The sequence below is a fragment of the Echeneis naucrates genome, chromosome 17, assembly GCF_900963305.1.
Source record: "Echeneis naucrates chromosome 17, fEcheNa1.1, whole genome shotgun sequence".
Classification (NCBI taxonomy): Eukaryota; Metazoa; Chordata; class Actinopteri; order Carangiformes; family Echeneidae; genus Echeneis; species Echeneis naucrates.
Window position 1 is genome coordinate 11,577,395 of NC_042527.1, and position 21,909 is coordinate 11,599,303.

The 21,909-nt window shown below is 39.8% G+C and overlaps 3 protein-coding genes across 3 annotated transcripts; all 3 read right to left on the reverse strand.

Moving 5' to 3' along the window:
* Positions 1-1,337: 1,337 nt before the first annotated feature.
* On the reverse strand, positions 1,338-8,104 carry plk3 (polo-like kinase 3 (Drosophila)). Its single transcript, XM_029525500.1, has 15 exons — positions 7,758-8,104; positions 6,631-6,738; positions 6,417-6,533; positions 6,017-6,146; positions 5,787-5,874; positions 5,283-5,378; positions 4,975-5,173; positions 4,689-4,815; positions 4,365-4,480; positions 4,152-4,272; positions 3,951-4,034; positions 3,490-3,652; positions 3,148-3,277; positions 2,819-2,929; positions 1,338-2,664 (listed from the first exon to the last, which is right to left on the reverse strand). The coding sequence occupies exons 1-15, from the start codon at positions 7,971-7,973 to the stop codon at positions 2,467-2,469; spliced, it is 2,004 nt and encodes a 667-aa protein (XP_029381360.1). The 5' UTR covers positions 7,974-8,104; the 3' UTR covers positions 1,338-2,466.
* Positions 8,105-9,286: 1,182 nt separating this feature from the next.
* cacybp (calcyclin binding protein) lies at positions 9,287-13,177 on the reverse strand. Its single transcript, XM_029525199.1, has 6 exons — positions 13,060-13,177; positions 11,599-11,809; positions 11,383-11,479; positions 11,178-11,277; positions 10,640-10,734; positions 9,287-10,325 (listed from the first exon to the last, which is right to left on the reverse strand). The coding sequence occupies exons 1-6, from the start codon at positions 13,075-13,077 to the stop codon at positions 10,163-10,165; spliced, it is 684 nt and encodes a 227-aa protein (XP_029381059.1). The 5' UTR covers positions 13,078-13,177; the 3' UTR covers positions 9,287-10,162.
* A 369-nt stretch (positions 13,178-13,546) lies between these two features.
* Positions 13,547-15,722, reverse strand: mrps14 (mitochondrial ribosomal protein S14). The gene is made up of 3 exons (XM_029525424.1): positions 15,635-15,722; positions 14,623-14,787; positions 13,547-14,199 (listed from the first exon to the last, which is right to left on the reverse strand). Exons 1-3 carry the CDS (start codon positions 15,701-15,703, stop codon positions 14,017-14,019), a joined length of 417 nt encoding a protein of 138 aa, XP_029381284.1. The 5' UTR covers positions 15,704-15,722; the 3' UTR covers positions 13,547-14,016.
* Between the last annotated feature and the right edge of the window lie 6,187 nt (positions 15,723-21,909).

Consider the following 21,909-nt stretch of genomic DNA (forward strand, 5'->3'; position numbering starts at 1 on the left):
ACAGTGACCACATTGTGTGGGGTATTGATGTTTGCCATTCAGAGCCTGTTGTGCACACCAGGAGTGCTGCAGTTCACTCTAGTGTACCTGGATGTTTGTTGTTCAGGAACAAAAAATCATTTGTAGGACCAACAAACAATGCTGTTTACAGTCAGTGGTGTGTCTCTCTCTTAGAACAGTTGATCTTATCCATCAATTCAACAATCTTCAACAAGTATCCAAGTCCACACTGAGGCATAAGTCAATGTATAGAATGATAGCTGTCTTAGTATACTAAACTACCGTTCATAGACCTTAGGTCAGCCCCTCTGAGTTGGCAGCCAAAGTTTTAATGCTCCTCTTAAGCTGCCTCTGATATTTACCCAGGGCACCCAAAACAATAAAATGTTAAGGGGAGAGATACAGAAGACAGGGAATGCTGCATCCAGATAATCTTGTGGGATTTTTTTTTTGTGGCTATAAAGTTTGGCATGGCTGAGAAATTAGTGTCCAGGTTTCTAAATAAACAGGAGTACCAGCTCCATAGATGGCAATATTAATCCACACCACCCTATGTCATCTAAAGCTGCATGTTACATTTCTTTAAAAAAAATAAAATTTAACTAGGTTTTTATTTTCTGTCACACTGCAATCGTCTCCATCTAGTCAGTACATCGCTACACGTTTAGTGTCATTCTCATTCAATATTAAACATATGAAGCATGCAGAAGGGCAAGTTTAATTCATTTTCAAACTTTATTTTAGTCCCATTCCCCCCCCAAATACGTTACAATACAAAAAGTGATCAGAATTCCTTGTGTCAAGACAACATTTACACAATAAATAAAAAAAAAATTATATATAAATAAAAAATAAATAAACAGGACATTATGTGCCAAAAAATAAAGACTCTGAATTGGCAGATGGCTTTCACAATGTTGGGTTTTTTTTGAAAACACGTACGTAATACTTGCATTCCAGGTCACAGTTTTTAAGGATACAACTCTGGGTCGAGAAAGCAATGTAAACCGATAAGGATTACAGTACAGTACAACGGAGTACAATGTTTTCCTTAGGACATATTACTGGGATTATATACTTATGATACCAGTTGTTCTAAAAGCTTATACCAGGTAGTGAGAGTGTAGTGCTAGTGGACTTGCTTTTAAATTTGACTTCTGACAAGTACAAAAGTAAATCCCACATCTCGTTTGTATCCAGCTTGACATTCACAAAGGGCTGTTATTGCACTAAACATACATCCCTTAGAAAGGCACTTTTGTCCCTACCCCGCCCTCCCAAACCTCATATTCCAACAGTTCCATTTACCAGCACATACGGCGTGCACACACACACACTCACCTACTGTACGTGAATTTAAAACTGAGTTTGTTTTTTTTTTTAAAACCAACAAAGAAATGCCTTTTGGTATCTAGTTAAAAACAAATAAAATATAACAAGTGGGTAGTAAAAGGCTTTGCTTTCGAGAAAAGAAAAAAAAAAAGTGCAAAATTGTGTTGCTCCCATAGCCCCTTTAAATAGCTGTGTACCGTGTGTACGTGTGTGTAATTTGAGTCTTACATCTAACAAAACAAAACAAAAAAAAAAAAAAAAAAAAAAAAAAGACAAAAGTGACGCTGGAGCAGAAGCAGCAATGACTCTCCAAACTTTAACATCACCATCATCAAATAAGGCCAGGAATGTTGTTTGTGCGTGTGAGGTCAAGATCGTAGTGTGATCCTATAGCTGGCTCGTAATTGTTTTAAAAGGAGGGGGAGGAAAAAAAAAAAATAGAATATGTGCACCATAGTCCAAAGAGGCCAGAAACCAACCGAAGGTAGCAGGGTCACACTCTCTCTCCCTGCAGTCAAACCACACCTCTTTCCCAAAGCATCTCTGCTGTATGATCATAGGTCTAGTGCAAGTCAACAGAACAAATAATGTTGCTGCTGAAATGCATTTAGAAAATGTAACCTGAAAGCATTCCAACTGCAAGATTATCGCCGTTCCGTTGCAAGCAATTAGGACAATTTTAGTGTTCAGATACCTTTGAGAAACCATGCCTGGATTATTGGTTAACAGGGGAAGCTGGAAGATGCAGGGATTGGTGGCTTTAAAACATCCAGCCAAGAAGCTGTTGTTTTGAGTGAGTGAGGGGAAGGCAATAGGGAATTTGGGTGTTCATATAGATATCTGCCTGTGAGGAATCCATCATTCTTCATTAGCAGTTTCTTATTTTCTGTAGAAATACCTTCCGGATGGATACCTTTGAGGCAGATGATGCACTGGGCAACTTCCTGACTGACGTCCATCAAGAGCAGTCAATTTGATCATCAGCAGCCAAAGCACCAGTCGAGGCAAGAATATTGCTCAGAGGAGTTGAGCAGCTTTCTATCCATCATCAGCTCCCTCCCAGTGCTGCCTTGAGAAATGATATCAACCAGCCAAGGCTGCCTTTGAGACAGCCTGGGAAACAGGGCTTTGCTCTCAGGCATCAGTGTGATGTTGGAGCAGCTGCACCACGTAGCGGAGTCGGTGTCGCAGCTCAGACGTGCAGCCCATCTCATTCAGCATACTGAGGAGGTACGTGTACGAGATGCGGTCCCGGCTGATGTAGGTGAGCAAGTAGGAGTCATCAGATGACTTGCACAGGATAAGCTTGGTATGGTCTGTATAGAAGTTAACCTGAAATGATTGGGGGGAGAAAAAACAAAGGAAAAAAAAACAACTTGGTGTAAGATTAGGATAATATAAACAATAGATTACATAAAACTAACTTGTTTGTAATGTTGCTAACAGTGCTGTGTTTTTATAAACTTAATTAAGAGCACTTTCGAACCTGGAGGGTGCCGTTGTTGAAGAGCATGACAAGAGCATGGTCGGTCTTCACCCACTGGAGCAGTAAAGGAGGAGGACCAGAAACCTGTTCCTCACAATGTAGATCTCCACCCTGAAGAGGAATTAAAACATTTAATCAGTTATGTAGCTGCACTCAGACAATTTAAGACTACAAAGTCAGTTCTTTTTTCATGTCATATGAACTTAAAAGCTTTAATACAGCACTGTTTAGTATGAGTAGCAAAGAGCAGATGCAGGCCTGCTTTCATTTAATAATATTACATTAGAAATGACAGCGGCTTTCAAGATTCAGTGACATTTTCCCCATACCTCCATGAGGTTCTGTTCCATGTAATTGGCCATTAACTCAACAATTTGTTTCTGGCTGCGAAGCTGCTCGGGCAGAGAAGTGGCAGAGAAACTGAAGTGTTTATTGTTGGTCAAGCAGTAGTGGACTGTCCTGTTGGAAGGAAGAAAAAAAAAAAAAAGTCTTATTAACTGTAGAAACTAAATACCGAAAATGTCCAATAATTATGATACAAATTAACATGACTAGTTTGGCTATGTACACACTTGAAGAATAGTTGCAGCACAAGTCATTTACTTGGCTGAGTCTAGTCTTTACATAACCGGTGCAATGTCTTATGTTTAAATAACCCCCACGTTACTTACTTGCGCTGGTCACAGAGACTGAGGTGTGTTCCCTCGTTGAAGAGAACCCCGATACTTTGGTTCGACAGCTGGTAACCAAACCCGTATTTGTTTGAATAGTCGACCCACTTGGTCACCCACAGGAAGGACTGTGGTCTGGACAAACAGGGTGGGTTTCTGTTGGCTGGAGAGAGGGAGAAAAAATGTTGGCGTAAAGAACCATTTCATAGTCTAACACAACATTAATATGGATACATTAACTTTTTTTTAATAATGTTAGGAAAGCTATAATCCTAAAGGCATTTGGTGGCACATGAGTCAGCAGAAATTCAGAGGATTTAAAGAAAATGGCTGATGCGAGGAAGAGATCTGGTTGATTGCACTTGAATGAGTCGACATCCATCTTAAACTACATCAATGGAATGCAAGAGACAGCTCGTGTTTTAAGTGACGCAGTATGTGCCTGCTTTATGCGGTCCTACCTGAAGGCATGGTGGCCAGGCAGCTGTTGAGAATTTTCATTGCGGATTCGGCGACAGCTGCAGGGGTCAGGACGTCCTCACATGCTGGAGAGGAAACAAGCAAAACACTGATTAGAAAGAGAACCATTTAAAAAAAAAAAAAGAAAAAAAAAAGGATGGCATTAAAAAAAGATATATATACACACAAATATATTTTCTTACGTTCAGTGCTGCTGGCCATGGTGCCCTTGAAGGAGCGAGAGATTGATTTCCTGGATTCCTCCTCTGCAGGAGTTTGTTCCAGAGGCACAGAGCTGACCAGCTGACCAGTGGGAGAGGGCACCTGAACAGTAACAGCAAAGATGATTCAACAGATCCTCAACACAGGAAACAGCCTAAATGTAGCTGAAGACACTAAGATTTTTAAAGCTGTACCTCATGGGGTCCAACTGTCTTGTAGCTGATCTGCCGGTTGATTGAACATTTAACAATGCCAGACACCAGTTTGGAGATGTCTTTGTCATCTTTTTCCTCACATGGAATCTTCTCCACTGCAACAAGATTCATACATTGTAATCACAAATGCATTTAAATGTCTTCTTTGAAATGCCTGGAGGGAATCATTCTAAGATGCCCAGTGCTGTCCCATGAGAGCAAACCAGATAAACAAGAAAGCAGGTACTGCGTGGCTAGAGTTTGAGGTACCTGCAGTATAAACAGCCTGGCACTCTATTGTGCTACACGCATGATGCTGCTTACCTTTTGCTTTCTTTTTGCCAAATAAGCTCTTTGCCATTTTAGCGAAAAATTTCTTGGCAGGGCTTGGGGGATGGAGCTCTGGCACCATTAAACAGCTGCTCGGGGGAAGCTTATCAGGAGTGAAACCCTAGAGGAAGAATAAGCAAAGGTGAAGATGAAAAGGGAAGTATGAGGCAGACAGCACAATGATTCAAGTGCCCGTTTCATTTCCAAACAAAAAAAAATAAAATAAATAATAATAATAATAATAATTTAAAAACCCAAGCGACACGTCAAGTAAACATACTTTGGTGAAGAATTCGTGGTTGAGGATTTGATCCAGTGTGAGTCTGTCGCTGGGGTTTTTCTGCAGAATGCCTGAGATGAGTTTCTGTGCAGCAGGAGAAAGCGTGGAGGGCAGGTTGTACCGAACTTCCTTTATACACTTGTAGGTCTCCTTCAGGTCAAGGGTCTCAAAGGGAGGGCTGCCACACATCAGTGTGTACCTGTATAGAAGAAAGCAAGGCCAGGCCAAGGGATGAAAATAATGACACTGTCACCATGACTGACAATAAACAACTATGAGATGCAATTAGCAGAAGAAAAGCCACTCACATTACACATCCCAGAGACCAGACATCAGACTCTATGCCGTGACCCTGTCTGTTGAGCACCTCAGGGGCCAAATAGTTGGGAGTCCCGCAAATTGTTCTGAAATTATAAAAAAAAAAAAATAATAATTAAAAATAAATAAATAAAAATAAAGTAGTATAAACCTATTGCCTCAAACTATTCATTTAATTGTCTGTTGTGTTCATGTTTCATGCAGACAAGGAAGTGGTGGTTGAAACATTTTTTCTGTCAGTCATTCTTCTGGTATTCCACAGGAAGGTGGAAGACGATTACTGAAACTCAGCTAACCACAGCATTCAACTGCCACTTGGAAACCAGTTTTGTGAGGTACCGGGGGGGTAGTGGGAGGAGGAATCTATGTCAATCTGATGTAATGTATTAGCTCAATGTGCATTATGAGAACTGAAAATAGAAAATAAATGACTAACATTCAAAATAGTCAATCTGAGCAAAGCCATTTACATTAAAGCAGAAAGCTAGTCTCACTTTTTTCTCTGTTCGACTGTCTCCAGCTTGGCAGCGAGGCCAAAGTCTCCCAGCCGTAGTTCCATGTTCTCATTAACAAAGAAGTTACCTAAAAGGGACAAAAAAAAAAAACAAACCCATTTGTCCAATTAGCATTCCACAGATAACACTACCAAAAGTCACAGTAAAGTCCCGAGACACTTGTGTGCATGTGTGTACTTATTGCATATTTTGCTCATATGATCACATACCTAGTTTGAGATCTCTGTGTAGGATGCCTCTGCTGTGGAGGTACTTGAGGCCAGATATGATCTGTCTGAGGTAATATCGCACTTCTGGCTCTGTGAGTGTGTGTCTGGCCTTCCAAATGTGTGCTAGGGACTGCAGAGCAACAAAAACAAAACAAAAATTAAATAAATAAAAAATATCTGTCAAAAGGGCACCCATTATCGGGCTGCAGGAGACTGCTGCGTGTGCACACAACACAGGAGTGCAGTAGCATTGAAATAAAGTGCATTAGACTAAGTCAATAGCGATTAGACTGTCGGAAACAAATACTCTACATTTCATTTTGTTTCTGTTGCACCACTGTAGAGCAATACACAAAAGCAGTATATCTGCAAGCAAGTCATGCAAGTGCTGCAGTCTCACCTTCCGACTGCAGAGCTCAAGGAATATGTAGATGTTTTCTTGATCTTCAAAATGATGGGAGAATTTCACAACATGTTTGTGTGACAGGGTTTTGTGCAGCTCGATCTCATTTGTAATCTGTCAAAATTCCAAATTCAAGACATTTGAGTACATTGGAAACATAACAAAGCCACATATTTGAAATGAGGTTATGTAATGTTCTGTGATTGTCTACCTTGTCTCTCTGGTGCGGTTTGGACACTCTGCTCTGTGGAATCACCTTCACAGCATACATTTTGTTGTTGGAGAGGTCTGTCATTTCATAGCATCGAGCAAAGCCACCCTTGGGGGAGACAAACATGAGGATCAGTTAAAGCAGCAGGTTGAAAACCTGCAATGGCCATTTAAAAAGGAAACGGCCTCAATAGCAAGTCTTTGATCCAAAGATCCAATACCTATTTGTCAGTCAAAATTATTTTACAATTTAACCAATTCTGATATGGAGATAGAGGATCTGTGAGACAGGTGAGAAAATCTGCAGTCCTGGATTAAATATAAAAAAGGGTTAAATCTCTTCAGATGAGTCATTTTACAGTCGGGGTGATCAGCATCTTTTGGTGCCTTGAGTGTTTTAATGCGTTTCCAAAACCGACAATCAAGCACAATTGTCACGTTTGCAGCCGTTTATTCGCGCGTCCCTCCTTGTCAACAGGAGTATATACGGCTTTAGGACATGAGGGACGAGGCAGGCCGGGCTGCTGCATTCATTAACCGTGAAATTGACGGAGACGTTTCCAGCTCTGCGGCAGGCAGCACACAGAGACTTTGGGGGGGGGGGGGGGGGGGGGGGCAGATTGGCTGGCCGCCCGACGCAGAGTATAGACGACCAGCAACACGTTGATACAGCCGCTCCATTCATACTCAGCAATACAGTCCACCCAGATCATTACAGGTGCTATCTGGCCAAATGGGGAGGCGAACACAGGCACGGTTTTTATTTTAAATATATTAGTTAACATAACACTCATCTGATGTGTCAGAAAATTATCACTCCTGTTGCCGGGGGGGGGGCTGCCAATCATACGGGCACACCTTGAGCCTGATTCATTCAGTAATGACGCGCTCGCTGGAGGTGGAGGGCAGGCTTGTTCACATCCACCACGAGGTCACCATTATTCCATCAGGGGGCTGACACACCTGAAAACTGAAAACTAATGACTCCTCCTTTAAAGCAGCCGGACCTCCGTGTGAAATCACTTTAACGCAGCCGTCTGTCGCCTCACAGACTCCGAGCGCGAAGGAGACAATCAGATAAAAAAAAAAAAAAAGAAAAAAAGATAAAAGAAGAAGAATTCTTCGTACCTTTCCCAAAAGCTTCCCTTTAGTGTAAGATCTTCCCGTTTTGGAGTCTGTCACCACCTGGGCCAGCTCTGGTTTGGTCTGTTCGGGTTTATTCCTGCTGGTCTTCACCGGGACTGATGACTGCTGGGGTCCCCGCTCCGGACCGGGCTTCAGTAAATCCGCATTCATGGTGTGACACGACAGACGCTGCGCCGCGGAGAAACAACCGGTATCCATTTAACACGGCGGACGAAGTGGCGAGTTCGTCTGTTAGCGCGTATGAATAAACCTATTTATCCTTTTCTTGTTTTCTGGTCTTAGCTGCTGGTCTGGTACGTCGCCTTTCTTGCGCCCCTTCCAGCCGTATCCATCTGGCGTGTCGGGGCCGGGCTCCCTCTGCTTATATAGGCGAGCCGCACGTCACGCGGCAGGGGGCGGGGCCAGACGGGGCACCGGCGGAGAAAGTCCAGGCGATTTGCTCAGAGTGACTCTCAATCAAAACATTACCTGGAATGCAAGGGGCAGAAAAACTATGAATGAAACAGGCGATGAAAGAAGAATCGGTTTTCTGTCACACTGGTGATGATGATGATGTCTCGGCTGCTGTGAGGACGGTGACTCGATGTGACCCCATTAGGCTGGCGGGGGTTTCCACCGTTCGTCATCCGTAATCCACAAACCTGGTTTAATAAACTCTGTGGTACACCAGAAAAGCTGAAGGTCGTTTTCACACTAAAACTGTGATTTCACTTAATCCCCATGAGAAGAAAATGAGCCATTACCCTTCGCTCTTTTATTATTTAAGGAATTAGATTAAGAGAAGCAAGTGAATCTAAATTGTGCCTTTATAGTTATCCACTTTACTGAACCAAGCAAAGACCTAATAAAAATAAACTGTTCTTAGTTCTAAGACAGGAATCGCGTTTACTTGAAAATGTGTTTTTATATTTTACCGTGACTTTTAGAAGTAGGTCCACATTTACTGTCTGGTCGAATATTTCTTTGGCACCTACGAATCAGACTTTTGAAAACCTCCAGCGTCCAACAAATTAAAAAGCTTTATTTGCCACAATAGTAGTTTTTTTTTTTATTTTATATTGTGTGTTAACGCCAGAGAAACCAAATTTTATTCTCAGCTGCCACCTGGTGGAGAAAACCCTTAAAGACTTGATTGATTCTGTGAAAATTCTCCTTTGTCAGTTGGACTGTTTCTCATTATAAATGCCATGCAGATTTTTAACAATACAAATTGTCTTGTTGCACAAACAGCACCGGCAATAAGCAAAAAATGTATTAACATATCTCCATCACAGCTTATTTTTCTAATGTTTAGGGGATTATTTATTGTGCAGATATTTTTATTTATTAGAAACTGTAGTTTAAAGAGGAGGATTTTAGATTAACCTAATGTGGGTACATTGCCGACAAATACTTTGATACAACACTGAAGTACTTCAACTGAAATGTAGAGCATGGCAGCCTGACAAATAAATAAATAAATAAATAAAATCTGGCCTCAAATTCAGAAAACGGACACAAAACAAAGAGGGCTCAGTTCAGGATTTATATTAGTTTGAACTGCATGAGCAACAGAACATGTGAGATGATGACATAGCTGAAAGAAAAAGATAGATAATTAAAACGTAAATGTTTACACATTCACAAAAATGGGCAGAGAAATCACGTGAACAGCTAAACCATAAATAAGAAATTTAGTAGGAAACTGTCCATACCTATAAAAATACAACAGCCACATTACGTTTTGTTTTGTTTTTTTTAAAGAAGAGGAATGTTTGATGAAAAGAAAGAAATGATGGAAATACATTAATTTCAATCACATACAGGTAGTATTGAATGTATTAGAAGACTGGACTGATGCATGAGTTGTACAGTCTTTGCAGCTATTATCTGATCTATTTATGGAATGACAAGGAAAGTCAAAGGCTGGTAGGAAGACGAAAAGAGTTTGAAGAGCCCTACGGTTGTCTTCTTTGAAGGAACAGAAATGTCACTTTGGCAAAATACACACTTGAAATTTTCATGAATATCAACCACCTTCTACTGACAGACATTCATATGACTGCATTATGATCCTCTAACCATGAAAAAATTAGCATCCTTGTCTGCGTTTAGTTTGCTTTCTGTTGAATAGCACCCTTGAACTGTACAATAATTTATTGATTTTTCTGCCATTCTAACTAATAACCAACAGAACATCAGCAGCCTGGTATTTCATATATGGCCAAACTGAGGCCATTCAGGAATTAAATATTTCTGCCACCTTATTGATGAGTTTTAGATTTTGAGGAAATATAATGTACATGTTATAGTAGGAATTCAGTTGCAACCCCTAAAAATAACTTGTGCCTGCCAGAGCCCTGGATGATCTCACGTGGCATTGCCATTGAAGAAAATGTGAGTGCAGTTTAAATGTCCATCATGTCTTCTCCTCGAATCTTTTTCTCTTGGGACTCTGACCAGGCTTTGTTGATGGTTCTTTTCATCTCGTCATCTCCCTCTGCATAGATCTTCTTCAGCATGCTCATCAGACCCTCGCTGGGGTCAGCATTCTCATCCATACTGGGTTTACTATTGAAAAACATTAGGAGAATTCTATTACGATTTTGTATGTGCTTCTCTGAAGTGTTTGGATTATTCTTAACATCTTGTGTGTGTACAGTCTAGCTATGTTCTCACTGTGTGATACACAGTGACACCTGGCATGTAGATCTGGTACTACACTGCTGTTTTTGGGTGATTGGCCAGATGTTGACAGGAAAGTAGCACCAATTCACATGGTTAAAAAATTATGGTTTGCTTTTGCTGACACATCTCTAACATATGTAGTGGAATATATTGGACGTGCCATGAACTCAAATTTCATCATAAAACTTTGAACTTACTCTTTTTCTTTCGACTGTTTTTCCACCTTTGTTAGGCAGTCCCACTTCTTTGTTGACTGCTTCTTGCACATGACCAGGACCATGTCTGATTTTATCTGTAGTAGGGAGGAAAAGGTGGTTACGAGCCTTTCAGAAAGACAAAGACACCTACACATTCTCCTCAGGAATTGACAGATCAAAATCAAGGGTGAAATACAAAGTGAATAAAGAGAAAGCACTCCATAGCAGGCAAGAAAAGGCAAAACAACAGAGTCACCTTGAATAGATTTTAGCTGGCACATTAGCCATTACAAGTCAATACAGTAAAGTGTACTTTCTGCCCTCTGGTGGCTAAACAATTTTAAGTAAGCCATATCACAACATGTTATGTAGATTTTAAACTGAGGAAGCAACAACAATTGTGTGCAAGACAATATAAAAGAAATTCAGATATTCAATTTGCAAGGTGTTATGCCATACAATTTAATTAGAGCCATTTAATGCTGCATAATTTTGTCTTGGAGATGGATGAGAAACTGACTGACTCAGCTTTACTCGCCTTTTTGTAGCTATCCTTTTCATCAATGGGATATAACAGATTGAGAACTGTCATCTGGTGGTTTTTCCCATCTAGATCTTTTACCAGAACAGAAAATGACCTGCAACAAAGTGATTGAGACAGTACAACTGTATGGTTAGCAACTTATAATGAATACTTTACACTTAAATGTGTGCATAGATAAGCATGCTGATTAATACTTTACCTTTCTGTAAAGCTGACTTCCACATTTTCTGAGGGGATTTTATGCACATCCTTCAGCGTAAGGTATATCTTAACAAATTTCTCTGACTGGTCCCAGGCTGCAGAGAAGATGCACAAGTCTTTCAAACGCATTTCTAGCTCTTAAAGACATAGATACTGTCCCTGTTTTACATTTCCGCCAAAAAGCTAATAGTCTTCGTGAACAATGGCACCATACCATAGTTGGTGATCTTCACCGTGTATGCTGCTTTAGATGCTGCAGATGGATCAGCTTGTCTCTTGGCTTGTTGCTCCTTCTGCTGTCGTTTCAGTGAAAGTTCCTTCTCCACCTTCTTCTGCTCCTGCCTTAGCAGTTCCTGCACTCGCTTCCTCTCTGACTTTTCCAAGAGGGACCCTAGTTCCAGCAGGTCTGCCTCCAATTGGTTAATCTAGATAGGAGAAGGCAGTAAACCACTTATAAATGTGCATTGCTGAAGGAGACAGTTTATACAGTCCATCCATTGTCTATAGAGCTTGCTTAACTGTGCAGAGCTGCAGGGTGGCCCCACCACAGATGTGGACACAAAGAGGATTCATAGATACAAAGAGGAATCAGACTCAAGACTCTGTGGCTCATGAAGATGGCACCTGCTCTGCCAACAGGACATGAATAGGGAACTGGCAGACGGTCGTATTCCGCCTAATAGAGACGCCGTAATGCCACAAGCGCAGGTGCGTTGCTTCTCGGTTCTTTTCCTGGCTGCATTCACAGCACGTGAAATCAGCCAGTCCAAACCCTGGAGAAGTGGAGTGCTTCGGTGCTGGGCTTGCATGATTGCTTGCATTTTACTTTCAGTAAAGCGTGTTAGCGTATAATATGAATGTTCCATAAAATGCAGCATTCCCACGTCCCTTGCACTGCGCAGGTACAGAGAGCTAGCTGCTGACAGGTGCCCTGTTAAAATGCCCCCACCCCCCCAACTATACACGGAGCTGATGGTGAGCCCGATCCACTGCAGTCACCCCTCATTGCATCAACAGTGCAACGTGCATGGAAAGTGGGGGAAACGGCTCATGTAGCATCCCCGTTATCACATGCTGACAATGCTAACTCAACACACAGCAGGAGCGGGTCCTGCAAAGTTTGCTGCCTCGTTGGAACTGACACTTGAACAGGTAAATATATCACCCCAAAGACGCCACATACCGCTCTCCCATTGGCGTTTAAATGTGACAAACACGTCAATGCAGCGAAATGAAGCAATCAAGCAAGTTAATAAATAAATAGAGAGAGGGGGAGAGAAACTCTCGTTTCATTTGATGCCATCACGACAAATAGCGTGGTTTCGGCTAACATTAGCATTAGCATTAGATTGCTAGAATGTTCTGATAAACTCCATGGTTAGCATGGCGTTAGCTAACTGCTGACAATGCTTCAAATATCACTACGCGCTGTGGCCATTTGAAACAAATCTGGGTTTTGCTCAAAAAAGAAAAACAAATAAACACGGAATCCTCATTTTAATTGGAGACAATTCCGAGAATATGACTAATAATAATAACTATCTTATTGCCCGTTAGTTGGCTAGCACTAGCATGAGTAGCAGCAGTTCAGGGATGAATCCGTAACAAGTCCGGTTTGTACTGTACAAACATTGCTCCTCTGCAGGTTTTACCGGAATAAATACATGCTTTTTACCTGTTCGGTTAGATCCATTTGGGTTTTGTTGAGTCGGTTCTGTCAGGTTGGATCGGGAGTGCGTTTTCTCCTCCGCTCTCTAGAGGCACCGCTGTTTTCTTCCTCTTTCTGACAGCTGCTGGTCGAATAGCCGGTCTGTTAGTGATCTACCGCCATCTGTCGGTCCGCTTATTCACACGTATTCATTCCGAGATCTAAACTGGTAAAACATTCGTTTATGAACTTTATTACATTACTTAATCTTCATTATTGAATTTCGCCTAAAGATTTTAATATTATTTTAGCACAAGCTCATCTTGTTTGCATACAGTGTTCACTGTAACATTAGTAAGTTGGCTTTCCCACATTTTTAACCGAAAGTACTCCGAATGGCACAGCATATTTGGTATGTGTTGAAAGACTTTGTTGTGAGACTGTCTTGCCATGTGCAGGCTTGGATAAAATACAGCGCTATTAATGGCCAAATAGTTTTTAATCTTTGGTGATGCAAGGTTGGTCAAAATATTCAAAGGGTGACCTACCATATTTACAATAATAACAAAAAATGCAACATTTATTAAAAAGGTTATCAATGTGCATCAATATTTATTCACTCATTTCAGACATTTGTTCCACTGGGAAGTTGCATGAATATTTTCTCTCTAACGTTTTTCATATTTAGAGGAGCCATAAGGAAGCAGGAATAAACCATGTACAGAAAGGACAATCTCCATATCTTCTTCAGCATAAAATTACTGAAAGCACACTGCAATAATGTAACTGAACACACAATAACATGCTCCAGGATGTTGTAGGTGGTGGTGGAACTGTTTTATAATGATCAATACCTCTAAAGAGAGTCTCAAAAAGGCTGAAGCAGGTCAGTATTTAATGATCTCCTGCTCTTCTTATCATAGCAGGTGAAACAGGCTGTTTCTTGTGATCCAGTCCAACCTTAGTGTCCAATGCATCCCCTTTTCACCACCTTGCCCTCTGAACCCCAGATAACCGGTTGTGATCAGCCAGGTCACGGAAGACAATGCGGCTCAATCGCCACCTTTTCTTCACTCCCCGGGGTCGGGAGGTCATCACACACCTGTTGCGTATTCTCACGGGGCAGCTGTCTCTGGGTAGGGCTGCAATTTCTTTGTCTGCCACTTCCTGCAAAGATTAAAGAATTAAAATTTGTCTTTTTTTTTTTTACTATTTTAAATATTTTTGGAATAACTATCATCTTCTTTGATATTAATGAATTGTCTATCATGTTGAACAAAAAAAAAAGACAAAGTTGTAACAATCTATAAATTTTAACTTTTTTTGAGTGCTAAGCAGAATGCTGCACTTCTTCAACTGACCAATGGAAACAATTGGCAACAAAAGAGTGGGATTTCAGCTGGCAAAAGTAACAAGCCAGCTAACAATGCATTGTTCTGTTTTGTCAGCCTTTAAGAACAACCATATAAACAGCCAAAGACACTACTAAAATCGATTGATAAAGGAGAACATAGTTACAACATACATGCAAATATCCTGCCTACCAGTTACCTCATTCATACAAGGAGAAATTGAAATATTGCAGTTTACCTGAAGCTCTTTTGGCAGGATGGTGTTCTTCCTCAGTGCATTGATCCGTAGCCTCTCCTCAGCATAGTCAAAGGCCATCTGCCTTCTCTTGACATCCCTGAGCATCCTCCAGTTTACGTAGTAACTCCTCACCTGGTCCACAGACCCCCAGTAGCTCTTCAGGGCCTGTATACAATATTTCAGATGTTGTTACTTACAACTAATATTCTATCCCTATAGTGCCAGGGTAAACATCAAGATCTGAGACTGATGGTATGGCAATGTTATAGAAATCATAAATGATCAGTCACTAATTTCACACAGGTAAAATGTTGAGCTCATCCCTACCAAATAAAATAAATACTTACTCACCATCACATCATCGCAATCACAATCTCATAATAGTGTCATCTTAATATTAGTAGTTTTTTAGTGGTCAAATACTTATCTAATATTGATTGTGAGAAAATTATTATTGAAGAAAAATGGGTCAGAAGTTTATTAATAGAAATTACAGAAGGAAACATTTTAGTGGCTTGTGTAGTAATGCATTTACTTCCTAAGATTATTTATATGCTTACATATTTATCCCTGATAGCTTGTTACACTCAGTGGTAACTTCATTAAGTGCAAGTGCACAATCTGTTGCAGAGGACTCTGTAACTTAGTGTATTTTCATAATAGTTATAAGGTTGGGTCTTATTAGCCACACACATATACCTAAATCTACAAGGAAACGTTCAATGGCACAACTGATAAATTCAAGCATCTTTATGCACCTAAAAACAGTAAAATGACAATTGTATTGGCTACAGAAAAAAAAGTGTACCAATGTTTATGTTTCCAAGCAGTCATCATCATTTAGCTACGATGTCAAAGATGTCACTGAGTGTTAGCTGCGATGCTAACGTCAGAGAGCTACTTAAACCTGTACTCAGTGTTGATTTCTCTGTCCTTCTGTCGCTTGAAAGCAATCCGATCATTAATAAAATGCATAACAACATAGTATAGTACACTATGGCAAACGAGTTACCTGCTTCGAGGCGCAGACAGAAGAATAGAGGGCATTTAACCCTGAACATGCTATCCGCAGGGCCGCCATGTTGGACTTTATGATGATGTGCACGAACACCAACGAAGAAGAAGAGTGAAAAATGTCGCCGTCCGTCGACCTGGAGTTTGAAAGTGTGAGTGGAGCAAACGTACCTTTCTCATTTTATATTTAATTTTCCTCATTCAATATTCAAGTCACTGTCATAAAACACGAAGAAGCACAAAAAACGTTTACACGTAAGAAGAAAAAAACATAACATTTCACAGAAATTAAGCTTCAAGTAGCCCTATCAGTACCACAATATCACAGGCAAACTGAATGTCTGAGTGTTACAAGTTTAATTACAGATATCTGGTTGCTATAATAAATTTAATGCAACACTAGCTCACACTCTGCAGCTTAATCTGTCAAATTCAAGAATCAGTCCAAGGTTGAGGCTTTCATTTTTATACCCATGTGGTGATACCTGATAACCAATAGGTGGCATTGTTGTTGTATGATTATAAACTCAGTGTCTATGAGCTTGATGGCCTCCTCATGCTGAATCTAAGCCTTATGTCTGAGTGAAGTTTCACCTTTAAATAGTCTGAAACTCAGACCTATCTTTTCTCCGCTGACGGCCCAAATAATGCAGTTGTCCTTGTGTTCCTGTTGTGTAAGGTGGCACACCACGGTCTTCTTTATCTGGCACAGTGGGACATTGTCCTTAAAGTTTTTATAAAACAGGTTATAACCACAGCAGCAGATTCAATTAGGGTTTCTTCAAACTATCCTTATTATTCCAGAGCCTTCAGGGGTTGCCTTCTTTTCTGGATAAATATTAGCATTTGACAAAACTGCAGGCAATGTTTCTTCTACCAAGAGCAACCTTGTGCATTAGGCTGGAAAGTCTGTACAGGCCTCCAAGCATTGAATTAAATGATAAATGACAGTAGATAAAGTGATTTAATGTTGATTGCATAAAGTAAAACTGACATTGAATATAGGCCTGTCGCAAGTTTTCATAGAAATGTGGTTGTTGAAAAATATTTGATGTTGCATTTGACAGCATTCCTTTTCTTTTCTTTTTTTTTCCTACTTAATTTTTTTGCGTAAGTAGACTACAAATCTTTTCAAATGAAGGGTTAGGGTTAGGGTTAGGGTTAGTAGTTGTAAAACAAATTGGCAGCTGCAGAATGACACTGCACTATATTTTGTCATCTTAGCTGGCTTCAACTCACCTTCAAAAATGTGAAGGGGCTATTCCAAAATCAGTCCTGTTGTGGCTGATGAACAAAGTCCATGATGATGGCAGATTTGAGTTGTTGTGTCTAGCAGAGAGTGTTTTGAGTTGAGGTAGTGGAAGCCTCATAGATAGTACAGCCCTCTCAACGGCTAGTGAAGAAGCAATTGAATACATGGATGTCAGGTAGACAGATGTGTGCTTTACAGGGGGGATCAAGACCTTAGTTTGGATCTGAGACTGTGGAAGATGTCAGAACAAAGCCATGCAATATAAAACGGATCTGTTTTCAAGGCAGGTTAGTGGCACAGCAGTCCCATCCATTACAATGACAGCAATGCAGTGAACATGGTAAAGATAACGTGACTGAAGCTGAAACTATTTGGTGCAATGCTTTCACTTTGGAATGGAAGCATGATGTAGCATTTGAAAGCACACAATGTGCACAATTCATACAAAACTTATTGTTGTTGATCTGGTAGCTTGTCCGCAACCACGTAGCATAACTTTTTTCCACACTAAATTCACATGCAGGCTTCAGGGTGCATCATTATCCTGTATTGTGGTTTTTTATCAAAAGCACAGTCAATATTATGCCTTTATTATAACATTTAAAAAAGAATATGTCAATATAAAAACAGTTTCTACTCTAATGTAGGGTTAAGTGAATGTTGAAATACTTTTCAAAGAAATTGAATGATTGCAGCATTTCAGTCTGAGTGTAGAAGATAATGGAAATAAGTAAAGATAATTTCTTATTTTTCGCCATTACTGCCCTGTTAAGTGCAGCCCTTATGTGATTGTAAGAACCAGGCGGTGCATGTGACACATTCACAGAGAAAAAGAGAGAGCTCTCTTTACACGAAAAACATCCCACGCATACAGCCATCACCCACCAGCTGGCCTCTCTGCTGTTCATCAGCTTTTCCTTCTGCTATGGTGGTTTAGGCATCCTCTCATCCCACCAGAGATGAGAAGCTGTATGGTAAACAAGGATCTCGTGGCCCCTGATTACCAGAATACTACTAGGAGGTACATAAAAGGAACAATATGCTTTCTGCTTCTGTCTATAATAAGGGAAGGTGCCATTTTCTCTTATAATGTTTCCATCTCTTGCGTTTCATAATATACAATGATGAAATGCACGACAAATTTAGACAAACACACACTCACATGCTGAATTTAAGGTTCCAGGGTGGAAATGATTATGTCGGGCAAAGACATTTAAACCGAACCAAATCAGCTTGTAAACTGTAAACAAACTGCTCTCTTTCTTAGAGGCCATGCTTGAACGTTTTGACCTAACTATGCTCGACTTTACCTGTTAACATAAATCAGACCCTCATAATCAGGATGCACCAGTCAGCAGCAAAAATATGTATATAAAAAAATCAAAACATATTTGGTATCTTGGAAAGATTGCGATTTTAGCTGAGACTGATTGAATCTCAGTATGTTGCTTTCAATGTCTCCTCTGGGTCAAATATTTGAAATTACTTTGGAGCGTAGGCATCTCCAGCTGCCAAAACAAGATTGTGCTTTTATTTCCAATTAATTACACAATACATGGGTAAATAATGTGATGGAACTTGGCGCAGGCTACTTCTTGGATGATCAACCCTGTGCTGTAGAGTGTGGCTGTGGTCCTTGTGTTTTAAGTCCTCATAACCTGGTCACAATTTCTAACACAGGCACATGCAACTTTTAGATTTAACTCATAATATAATGTCTGTTTTAAAATATTCCTATATCCTTTAAAAAATATATTGAAACAACTAAATCATTCATAATTTTGATTCATAGAAATTTTACATATTTCATGTATTTTCTCACAGGTAAATGCAGAATCGTACACTCATTTTAAGCCAAGTACACAATTTTTCACACAAGTTTGTTTAACTAAAGGTTCTTGTTTGTGCCTATTTGTATAGACTGAACAAAATTAGTCACTAAATGTCAAGAAAAGTACTGTGTCACACAACCAGACCAGTCTATACAAATGTGGTTGAGCGCTTACAGTCCATTTTAAATATTCCACAGTTTCAGTGAAACCATAATCAAATGCATGCTGTATCTGGTGAAACGAGAAAAAATCTGACAGCAAGACATTTCCTGTAATTCTCTGACTGGGTAAAATAAATACATTTCTTGACTGAAGATGTCGTAAACTTCACGAGCCGAACCACCGTTCTCAAGCCTTCAAGTGGTCCATTATTCTGTACTGGACGTCTCCCACACACTCTTTTTAGCCAAATGAAAAGAACCAAGCACATGCTTGAGTATTTAAAGTTACTTCAATAAATCACCTACAAAGCAAACCATTCACTGACTGAACGTTTGATCGTGGAAAACTCATGCAGCAGTGCATGTACATTTAAATGCTGTTAGTGCACTTTGAGAGAAACTGAGACAAAATTGGGGAATAAAAAGTCACTGTAAGCTCTCCATTTTATAACTTGATGCAGTACTGGAACAAATGCAGCTGAATTTAGCCTCAGTGTTTGCTTTTATACACCAGTAAAAGCACCCTCAGCACTACAAACAGTTTTTATCTCCAGATTTACCTTTAAAAGTATATTACATACATATGCATGTAATATATATATGCATATACTACACAATATTGTGCTACTTCATGCAGCATGGTGCACAGATATTAGGCGATGAATCAGCAGTCTTCAACCACTGTGATTCCTTCACTATCAAATAAGTAATCAGTGTCCATTTGAGCCAGATACAGCCCATTTAGCAAGCGGCCATGGCCTAACTGACCCAGAGGTTCCTGTTTTCCAGACCTTGGGGATATCCACTATACCCAACAGCAGAGGGAGAAGGAAGGAGGCGATGGTTCAGACAAATGCATGGCAAGCTTACAGACAGCTAAGCATATTTGCATCTGTTATGAATGAATCTATAATCAAACACAAACAAAACCCATGACTAGAAACCACTCTTGAAATCACGCAGTACATTTAGCCAGAGGCATGTTTCTCTAGCTGTGCAAAGGGCAGCATGTTCTCTGGAAACAGGATTGCTGCATCTGAAACAGTGTGCAGATTTAAAAAATGGTATTTGGGGGTTGGATACTAATCTAACAAAGGTCTGCTGATACTCTCTGTTTTACTTCATTAATGAAAATTTTAGAATAATAGAATGAAAAGTAGTGTGTGTTTCAAATTGAGGACAATGAGTAATTTCCAAAAGTAATGGCAGTACACATTAGCACATTGTATCAGTTGTCTGGTAAATGTTTTGAGTGAATTAGGAAAAAAATTAAGTCTCACTTTGTTACAACCTACATAAATGCAAAATGCCATAAACCAAAGTCACATTTCAAAGTTTTTCTTGATGCCAAAGAGATTTCACGGTAACAAAGTCTGTGAATGGATGGATGGCACAGAAACAAATAAAACGCAAAAAAGTTATACATAAGTTATACATATGTTATAAATTTACGATGTTTGTTCAATACCTGTGCTCATCATTATTACCTTCTTAAAATTGAATAATATGGGCACTGGTGGGATGCGTGTTTGTCTTGTATCATCTGTTTTACCATTTTCATGTTCCGGCAGATAAATTCCATATTAAATGTTATCAATCACAATGTTACAGATCTAGAACTGAGTCCTTTGGGTCAAGTAAAAATGATGAGTCCCACATTCACTTATGCTGTGCCAAGGGGAGCATTTTTCAAAAGACATCAGGTCTCATATTCATGCGCTGCTTCACTATTTGTGTAAATACAGTATTTGATGCATAACCTCATGAAGAAAAAATCATTATCTCATTTATGTTTTGTCCCAATACTGTTTTTTTTTTTTTTTTTTGTGTCATTTCGGGGGATGTAGGGGGATATTTGTAAAAAGCCAAAATTGCATTCTCTTGATTTTACGGTTAGGTGATAATGTCATTCTCAAGGAGAAGAACGAAGGTACTCTGAGCTGAATTTAAATGAGCACCGTGACTTCGGAGGGTAGAGAAAAAGGAAAGAGTCAACAAAGAGGATGAGGAAAGGAAGTGAAGACACATCTGGGATTATACTTAGTTATAGGACCACCAATGCTCTAGGAAGTGTAGTCTGCAAAGCTTTGAAAACAAATTTTTCTTGACCCAAGAGAATCAGGTGGAGGGTAATTCCTGGTGTCGTTTTACAAAGCTTAAATAATTTCTTCCATGTCAGGTTCTGAGGAAATATTTTTCCATGATGGGGCTGACTCATTTTAGTAGCAGCAAGAAACTAGTTGTTTGTTATTTATCGCTACTTTCACAATCCATAACTGTGTGCCTTTATTTTTTTTTTTTACTTGTCCTGGAAAGCCCTAACACATCAAGCTATCTCAGCTTTGTCCTATTTCTTGGCTCAAATCAGATATCTCATACAGAGGTGATGATTTTTATGTCTGAGAAGATAAAACGATGCAGAAAGATAATATTTCACTGCACTGATTGTCTCAAGTCAAATGTTACACAGTTACCTCTTTATTTTTCTCTCTTGTTGAAATCTCACATTGATCACTGCGTTGTTACTTATTTGGAGGAAATGGCACAATATAAATCATTCAATCAAAAACGACAGTGTATGTTTCTTTTATCTAAGGCAACAAAAAATTATTCAATTAAAAGGCCTAAGCAGTGCTGGGTTATATCAGCGGGTGTAGGCTGGGGGTCAGGTCAGGCAGCTGTTGACAACCAGCTCATCTGTTGGGCTGCTGCCTGACTGGCCTTGTCGCTTCCAATCAACTAATTTGCCAATGAGGTATGTTGCTAATTATCATTCTGGCATCAGAGTCTTCATATTTTTCGAGCACTGTGTGTAAGTGGCTACTGATAAACTGGGTTTTTGTGAAAGGTTAAGAACAATAAGTGCATCAGCAGTAATCTTTAAAGCCATCTGGGTGTTTGGTGTGTTTAACTCATATTATCAGATCTTCACAGTGTGCAATTATTCCTCTCTTTTTGCTTTTGCTATTATGAGTGGCTGACGAAGAACATAAAACTGACCTGCGGTGTGCGTTAAATATGATTAAAA